The sequence below is a fragment of the Nicotiana attenuata genome, unplaced genomic scaffold (genome assembly GCF_001879085.1).
Source record: "Nicotiana attenuata strain UT unplaced genomic scaffold, NIATTr2, whole genome shotgun sequence".
Classification (NCBI taxonomy): domain Eukaryota; kingdom Viridiplantae; phylum Streptophyta; class Magnoliopsida; order Solanales; family Solanaceae; genus Nicotiana; species Nicotiana attenuata.
In genome coordinates, this window is record NW_017671116.1 from 28,980 (window position 1) to 38,501 (window position 9,522).

Below are 9,522 nucleotides of genomic sequence, written 5' to 3' on the forward strand. Positions count from 1 at the left end.
AGGTGATACCAATTCGTTGGGATTAAGTTCTAGTCATGTTAGCACGTTTACTTTATGTTCAATATTTTTTAGGAGTCTTCAAGTCCGACTAGAGATTTATGTGGCAGTAATAAATATAGAGAATTTCTAGTACTTTTTATTTTTGTTTATATAATATTGGGACTAAGATGAGCTTAAACAGAGCGACTTTAGGTAGTGGAGATCCATATGGCCGAACCCAACTTGCTTATGATTAAGGCATAGTTGTTGTTGTATTACCAAAAAGGGATGCATTCAAGAAAAATTTAAAAGTATGAAGAATACGAAAAAGAAAAGAAATGTGTGAGATCAATTTGTGGAATGCAAAAAATTTCCCTGTCAAAATCATATTGATCCAAAGTATCAAATCAATATTTGTTCTTTCTTTAAGTAGACTCACCTTCCATGCATGCAGGGATCAGTGAAGGACCTATAGAAATATCCACCAGTAATTGATGCTGACCCTCCATTCTTATTCACATCAGAATGATTGTATCCCATAACCGGCAAAATTGGGTTTATTGAGCTTATAGATGTATTTCCTCCTGGTGATTTTTGAGGGGTGTAGAGATAGGGACCCTCGTACGCTCGCCAACCATAGTTACCACCCTTGCTGATTATATTCACCTCTTCAAATTTATCCTGTGAGACAATCATAATTATTTGCAGTTAATGCAAATGAACAGAATTCTGGAGCTCGAAAGGGAACGCCTTCAAGAGAACATGGACAAGGCCTATAAGTAAAGCTTGAAGAGTAAAGTTTCTTGTACTTTACCTGTCCTACATCTGCACACATGAAGTAAGATGGTCTTGAAGAATCAAAACTGCAGCGCCAAGGATTTCGCATTCCTAGTGCCCATATTTCAGGCTGCAACTCTTTATCTTCAGTGTAAGGATTATCCTTTGGTATGGAGTAGTTTCCCCATAAACCGAGCTTGCTCATCTCAGCTTCACCTATGGAAATATGCACCAGATGCAAAATAAGGGGCAGGAACTGATAAATCAGTAGAATAAAATACTGAAATCTAAATTCACTTTAACATGTTAGATAGTTCAGCACTTTCCCATGTGAGGTTCAATGCTCAAAAGACTAAAGTTTTGATGCTAAATCAAGCCTTTTGCAAATGGAAAGCCACTTACTAGGTGTGGTATCAACATCAAGCCTTATAATCTTTCCCAGTAATGACTTCTTGTTCTGGGAAAAGTTGTAAGGATCACCTATACCTCCACCATCACCCATCATGAAGTACAAATATCCGTCTGTCGGTCCAAAAAGAATCTGGCCCCCGTGATGTGCTGTAAACGGAAGGCCCATGGTGAATATCCTTCTCACTTCTTTTGGATTGGCAGTTTTTGCCTGGAAAGTTGAACTTCATTTATGAATCATTCAGAGCTAAAAAAGGGAGAAAAATAAATCCGATAGACCGCGAAAGTTACCTCTGATGGCTGAGATGCTTTCCCACTAACAGTAAATTCTGCAATTACAGCTTGATATTGGCACGGTTCGGAACCACTATCACTAGGTAATTTTGATGGATCACAATCCACATCTGAGTTACAAGAACATCTTCCTCCACATCCAGGCCATGCTTGCTTATCGCAATTAAATGAAGCAAAGAATCTTCCATTTTGTGAGAACTTTGGATGAAATGCAATCCCCATCATCCCGAGCTCAGTATCAAAATGAACTTCATCCGTTAAGTCCAGGAAAGGATTAGCTTCATCAAGCTCTAATAACTTTCCTGAATCGACTTCAGGAATGGTAGCCAACCATATTTTCCCTTGCTGATTCGAGAAGAAAGCACGACTAGAGCCATCAGGATGAGCAACCATATTGAGGTAACTACCATTTCCAATTTTCTCGAGGCACAAACCGCCTGGAGGATTTGGAGATGCGGTTGTATTTAAGTAGACAGGTTCGCCAGCAAAGCATACTGATCCATCACCAGAAGTTCCACCAAATGCATTACAGAAATCATTTTGTGATTGCCAGTGATCTGTCAAATTTGTGAAATTGGACTTGACAGAAGCAGCAAAAGGAGAACTAATGATAGACACATTTTGACAAGTTGTCCATACTTTAGAGCAAAAGTCATTCTTAGATTGGCTACTTTGGGTTGAATTTGCTGAAGATGAGGAGTTGCATAGGATCGGAAGTTGTCGAGGAACGGAATTAGTTCTGAACAGCTCTGCTGAAAATTTATCACATTTCTGCAAAAGGTGAAAATACAGAATTCCATGCATCAAGAGTCAATGAGGAATTAAGATCACTGCATATCTAAAGTTGATTACTTAGAAAATCCTTAAATACTACTATCAGGATACTAGTATACCAAAATTCCTAGCCACTTTTAAATTATTGAAAACTTCCAAAATAGAATCAGCACAGAGATTTCAGAGTAAGTGGAGTATTTTGAGCTTCACAAACAAAATAAAATGGAAGGTAGCAGATTCTGGTTTAATAACATAAAGGACAATATTGTGATAATATAGGTTCTTTATTCAAAAATGGTAGATTTAAACCTCATACAGTTACAACTTCATATTGTAAAACAATTATAGGAATTACAAAGACATCTTTTTACCGCACAGAGGACAGATTTTACAAGAGAAGCACATCCAGGATCAGAAATGTTCATAGCATTAAACTGGGCCTGAAGTTGTTTATCATCAGTGGAATTGCAGCATGAAGTTCCATTATAAGGACAGAATGTTAGAGGAGACTTTTGCTGAAGAGGAGCCCCTGTAAACACATGAAGTTATTGGAATAGATAACAAGTTTTTCAAGATAAAACTTGTAATGGAACAGTGGAAATGCTGAAACTTACTTAAATCAGTACACAAAGGAAGTGAAAAAGAAGGACAAAGAAGATTGAAAAGAATGATGAACATGATGAAAGGACTCCTTCCCATGATTCCTAATCCTAGCTGAAGTCACAAGCAATAGAAAGTTGTATTTGCAGCTACATTAGAGTGAGTCTTTTCAACATATGAAACATCCTAAGTTCCTGTTCCTAATAGGAATCAGACTGAGTACTGCAGAAACAAAAGCAAGATCATCTATAAAAATGACATCTTTTGGATTACCAACTCCTGTATTATTGGTCCAATGTTCTCATATATCTTTTTTGCAAACTTTAATCTGTATTTTTCTCTTAAATATCACAAGGGTCATTTGACATAATGTGTTTGTCTATAGAAATGGGAGGCCCCATCTCTAAGCAGTTGACTTTACATGATATATAAATTCTTGCCATAAATACAACTAGAATAAAATATTGCATGGTTTTCCAACTAGGGCAAAACAAAAAAAGGGCCATCCGATGCACAAAAAAAGGGTCGTCCGATGCACGAAACATCTCATATTCACGCAGGATCGGGGAAGGACCGTACCCCAAGGGATATGATGCAGGCAGCCTACCCTGATGCGAACATCCCAAGGGGTATGATGTAGGCAGCCTATCCTGATGTAAGCATCCAAGGGGTGTGATGTAGGTAGCCTACCCTGATGCGAACATCTCAAGGGGTATGATGTAGGCAGCCTACCCTGATGTAAGCATCCAAGGGGTGTGATGTAGGTAGCCTACCCTGATGCGAACATCCCAAGGGGTATGATGTAGGCAGCCTACCCTGATGTAAGCATCCAAGGGGTGTGATGTAGGTAGCCTAGCCTGATGCATGCATCAACGGCTAATTCCACAGTTCGAACCCTAGGTCATGCGGAAACAACTTTATCGTTGCTCCAAAGCTCCCTTCAAATAGTAATATATTCTGGTTTTGCAACTAGAATAGTAATATATTGGATGGTAGAGCTGAAAACACTGAATATATTTGACAAAATACAGGCTGGATTGGATCTTGGTTGGTTTCTTGTCCCCACATTGATTGCACAAAATTGGCTAAAGTCTAAATATAGTCCAAAAGTAGTATTAAATCTATAATCATGAGCTAATGGCGGCTATCGAACATGAATGAACTCGTTTGGACATAAACCCCCCAAAAAAACACAGACAAATCGGCAACTATGATGCCTTAATACTTAAAGAAAGAAAAAGCACACGGTTTAATTCTTCTAAAGACTAATTAAGGTAACTTGAAGCAACAGCTTTACAAAGCAAAATATAGAAAGCAGTTTTTTTATGAATTTAAGTTATGTATATTGTCAGTATAAAATTCTTTTATATTTGGTATAATATAACATGTTATAATTACTCTACCGTAGAACTTACATATTATTATGAGTTAAGTTAAACTCGTACTATAAAAATTTATACACTATCGATCGGAACACCAGAACTTAAATATTAATCCTGGAGAACTGAAAACCGACAAGTATCAGTCGTGATCTTGAGTTAAAGTGACGTAAGGGATGAGGTAAACATTCTTCGGCATTTGTATACTTAATTCACACTTGTAATAAATGTCCAAAGTGGTTTTATTCTGCAGCAAACAATGTCAAACTGGAAATCTGACCAAACTGGAAAGTCAAAAAGGAATCTCTTAAAATAAGAGGGAACTGATCTTTGTTCTGACAGTAACATGGGATGAGATCTTGTGAAACCTACATTGTTGTTCCTTATTCGTTTTCTATTGGGTGGTGGTGGTTGGGTGGGGGTGCGGTTGTTAGGGGGTTACTTTCAAAGAAAGAGGGAACTATGCTCCTTGTCACTTGGCGCAACAGCTAATCAAAAAAGGAATTTTTATGTCACGACCCGAATTCTTCACCGTCGGGATCCTGATGGCGCCTAACATTGAGCCCGCTAAGCAAGTCAACGTTACTGATTATTTTACCTTTTTTCCTTTATCTTTAACCATTTACCAAATAATATAAGAAAAACAGCGGAAAACCAAAATGCGGAAGAGCAGAATCTAACAGTTTAATTTAATACTAATACGAAATCCATAGGAACACTCTACCCAGAACTGGTGCCACAATTTCACCGACTGTCTACGAATACTACAAATAGTGGTCTGAACAAGAAAATACAAATCTGTCTCAGAAGTAGGTAAAACAGAATAAAAGCAAGATAGAAGGGGACGCCAAGGCATGCGGACACCTGCAGGACTACCTCGGGTCTCCACTGGACTGAAAGCAGCAACCTCGATCTACGGCCCGTACGGTCCAGCACTAGGATCTGCACAGGAAGTAGCATCAATACAACCGACCACATGTACTGGTAAGTGCCGAGCCTAACCTCGACGAAGTAGTGACGAGGCTACGGCGGGGCATGACAATATATAACCCGCACTAGTCTGTAACAACAGATGAAGAAGTACGGAATGAAAAATAACCGGAATTTGCATTAAAGGAACACAGGACTCAGTCATTCTACTAGTATTCAGCTATAACCAATCCTTAGGGAATTTCAACACCTCAATAATAACTTCGACAAAAATAAATGCCCAAACAATAACTGATGCGGCGCGCATCCCGATCCCGCCATATAAACAATAACAATATCAATATTTTCAACAATAACAGTATCAATATCCTCCCTTATCCCTCCTTGTTGCGGCGTGCAACCCGATCCCACCTGTCCTCCCTTATTGCTCCTCAACACATATCACCCTTATTCCTCCTGTTGCGGCGCGCAACTCTTTCCCACTTGTCCACCCTTATTACTCCTTGTTCCGGTGTGCAACCCGATCCCAACATATGTATATATCAACACCAATCATAAAGAATAAACACAAGGTGTTTCACAAGTTAACTCAATTTCCGCAATTCTTATACTTCAACTACACAATGGAATTTCGCCACGATTATGAAACTTCACTCAGGACACCAAATCAGCGAGACCAACCAACGTGCACCATAAGGCACCAATTAATCATTATAAACCAACGGTATAATAGAATGAGGCTACGAAACCAATAATACCTCAACCGAAACATCAACAACTAACATGTAACAACTAAATAATTCAATGAAGAGAACAACAATTAACATGAGCAATTAGACATGGAATATTTGTGATCAAGTAGCAATTAAGGCATGTAAGCATTTATGATCAAGTAGTAGTTAAGGCATGGGGACATTTATGATCAAATAGCAGTAAGGCATGGAAATAATTTAAGCAGGAAGCAAATAGGACGAGAAATAATATAATAGGGAACGGGGAAGGGAAAGCAAACTGAAAATGGGATTTGGTGGCGCATAGGTACTCGTCACCACACCTATACGCCACACACATGATACTTCATTTAGCACATAAGTCGGGAACTCCTATTCCCTCAAGTCAAGGTTAGACCAAAAACTTACCTCAAGCCAACGGACAATTCCACACTCAACCACTGCTTTACCTCTCAATTCCACCACCAATTCACTCGTATCTAGACTTAATTAATTCAAATACATTAATAAATGCTAATTAACCAATTCTAATGCATGAACATGAATTTCCCAATGTTTTTCCCAAAAAGTCAAAACCCGACCCCAGACCCGCTTGGTCAAAACTCGAAGTTCGAACCAAAACCCGATTACCCATTCACTCACGAACTCAAATATGTAATTAGTTTTGAAATCGGACCTCAAATCGAGGTCCAAATCCCCAAAATTTGAAAATTCTAACTTCGACCTAAGAATACCCAGTTTCCCATGAAAAACCCTAGATTTTGAAGTGAAATCATGCAAAAAGATGTTATAGATTGAAGAAAATAAGTTAGAAGTTGTTTACCTATGGTTTGGGGAAGAACTCTCTTCAAGAAAACCTCATATATGATGTTTAGGTTTTGAACAGTTGTAAAAATGAAGAAGAATCCCGTCTGAAATCTCATTTACAGGTCTCAGATGTCGCAATTGCGACCAGGGGTTCGCAATTGCGAACCCTTTGGAAACCTGTCATCTTCGCAATTGCGAAGGAAAGTGTCGCATTTGCGATGAGTGGGCTTCGCAATTCCCAGCCTTTGTTCGCATTTGTGAAGAGGGCCTGCCCAGGCTTGGTTCGCATTTGCGACACTGGGGTCGCATTTCCCAAGCCTGGCCACTTTGCAACTGCGAAGCCTGATCTCGCAATTGCAAGATCAGAGGTGATCACGCCCAATTCTAGTCCTAAAAAGGATAAGCGGTCGCTGCAAATATAATCCGGTCTAAAAGTCCGGAGTCGAATCCCACAGAGAACTAAGGTTTCGCTGTATCTGTTTAATATCACCAAGAAGAAAAGATTGAAAATAAATAAACAGCTGAAACTAACTATGCTTGAATTGTAAACAATTAGAATAAAGGTCTAAGGTAATGGTTTCCCCCGTTGTTGATTTCCTTGGTTGTATGTTTCTTATAGCGTTGACTTAGTTGTGAGCATCTTTGAGCAAGGAATCCCTAGTTGAATGATTCCCTATCAATATCATTACTCATACTGAAACTTACAAAGTCATCTTTTTGAAGATCGAAGAAATTCCCCGGCTTTGATAAAATTTTTAATCTACTTTTGTCCTTGTAATTGACATAGACCCCAGTTCTCTAATAAAATGAGGATACTACATTGGGAATAGCCGGGATAGCTCAGTTGGTAGAGCAGAGGACTGAAAATCCTCGTGTCACCAGTTCAAATCTGGTTCCTGGCACATGATTAATTTGTATGGGTCTCTCTTCCCTCGAATTAATTTCTAATTAATTGATATGAATCAACATACATATTCTTTTAGAGTCCTCTATCAATCATGAACTCTCCAGCTATCATAAATCTCTCTCAAGCAATTATGATAATTTACTAGACGCACTCTCTCAAGCTACGCTAGCTAGATTCACATTACAGTTCACTTAGATCGCACCCGAGGTATCGTTATCTCTAATCCAACCTCTAAACCCTCGGTTATGACTCTCGTCTATACTCCGGGAGTGATGTTGTTCAAACAACTACCTAAATATGCACTCTCTCTCAAGCAGATACATAATAAATAGGAACGGCTAATTGAGGATCCTTTCAACTAACCACAATCAAAACATAGTTGAACAAATAGAGATTAAACTAACTCAAAACTATATTACTTATAACAACCAATTCATCCCCAACGGGTTTCACCAAAACCTTAGATTAGAAAAGTTAGCTACTCATGAAAATAACAAAAATCACAAAAGAATTCATATTCAAAGGTAAAAGAACAAAGAAGAAGATTAAAGATTGATGCCCAATGATCCTCCTTGCCTCTTGCCCTTCCTTCTGATGTTTTTCACTTCCAAAAATCATTCTCTTTTGCTCTTGGCCAGCCTCCCTCGTTTAATATAGGGTTTAGGGCTTAAAATACCGTATTTTGCACTTTAGTCCCTAAAATTTACGTGTCCTGCCGCAGTCTCACCGCGGTTACGCCAGGAACGCGGCCAGAATGGCCTTCAGAATCTGCAGCAGTGTTCTGCCGCGGTCCTACCGTAACCGCAGTTTTTCACCCTGTTCTGTTTGGAATTTGGAAAAACGTAAAACATGAAAGTTGTAGCTCTTTGAGTTAGATTTCCAACCATATATTTTGGAGCCCAAATGGAGTTCTGAGAAAAAAGTTATGTCTATTTTACTAGACAATGCGCAATATGCCTCATCGAGTCTTCGTTTGTTCTCAACTATCAAATTTGACCCCCGAACACGATCCCGGCTTAATTCCTTGAGCTTTTACTCAGACTTCAAAGATTCAAATCACTTAAATTCATTCCATAACATCTATATAGCTCGGAATCACACCTACAAGGCATAAAACACATAATTAGTGCAAAACACTAGCAATTAAAGCGCAAACTCAATTAAAGTGTAGTAAATTAGAGTGTAATAAGCGACTAAAATACGCAATTATAGCCTATCATCAACACCCCACACTTAAACCATTGCTCGTCCTCGAGCAATCAAACTACACTTTTTTTTTATAGACACGACCTTTGTAAACAATTCTCCTAACTCATCACACCAAGAGTATTTAAAATAGACTAAGTACAAAAGTGTAACATCTTCACCTCAAGATTTGACTCACACGTACCACGCATTATTCACAACTCACCTACTTACTCTAACATAGAGGTCACTGACATTACCTTTCCTTCATGAATCAAGTGCCCTCACCCAACAAAAGAGAGTAGTTCCACACAATAAAATTTAAGAATACTTAGGAACTCAAGATAGAAAGAATTCACTCACTCTCAGAAATAACATTCATATGCCACAAAAGATGCACCATAAGCTTGCCCGTAGTGTACTACTCCACTAATCGAGCTCATTCAATCTTGGATCAATTAGGACTTTATTTGGTTGTAATGTAGGCTACGGGACGGGTAGGATACATTTAGATATAAGAGTGACTACACCTCCCTAAGCACTTTAATACATACATTTTAACATTTAAACCCCATACTTATGTCAAACCAAAATTCCACCTTCACATCAATGTAAATTACCCCATTCTTCTTTAAGCACACTTACGTCAAGAACCACCACTTATCAAGGAATTTTTTTTTCACAACAATCCAACTATATTTTTTTTCAATTCAAGTGGCTCTTCCTTTTTCAAAACAGTGCACATTTCTCC

At 38.6% G+C, this 9,522-nt stretch overlaps 1 protein-coding gene and 1 non-coding gene across 2 annotated transcripts in view; one reads left to right on the forward strand and one right to left on the reverse strand.

Annotated features, from left to right (window-relative positions):
* LOC109206010 (HIPL1 protein-like) overlaps positions 1–3,245 on the reverse strand; it is a 4,338-nt gene extending 1,093 nt beyond the window's left edge. The window contains exons 1-6 of the mRNA XM_019368777.1: positions 2,847–3,245; positions 2,604–2,761; positions 1,456–2,229; positions 1,159–1,375; positions 794–972; positions 419–660 (exon numbers count right to left, since the gene is read on the reverse strand). Coding sequence (XP_019224322.1) covers positions 419–660; positions 794–972; positions 1,159–1,375; positions 1,456–2,229; positions 2,604–2,761; positions 2,847–2,931 — 1,655 coding nt within the window. The 5' untranslated portion in view covers positions 2,932–3,245. The remainder of the gene's footprint in view (positions 1–418; positions 661–793; positions 973–1,158; positions 1,376–1,455; positions 2,230–2,603; positions 2,762–2,846) is intronic.
* Positions 3,246–7,508: 4,263 nt separating this feature from the next.
* Positions 7,509–7,581, forward strand: TRNAF-GAA. Its single transcript has one exon. It is a non-coding gene; the product is annotated as a tRNA-Phe (tRNA).
* Positions 7,582–9,522: the final 1,941 nt, after the last annotated feature.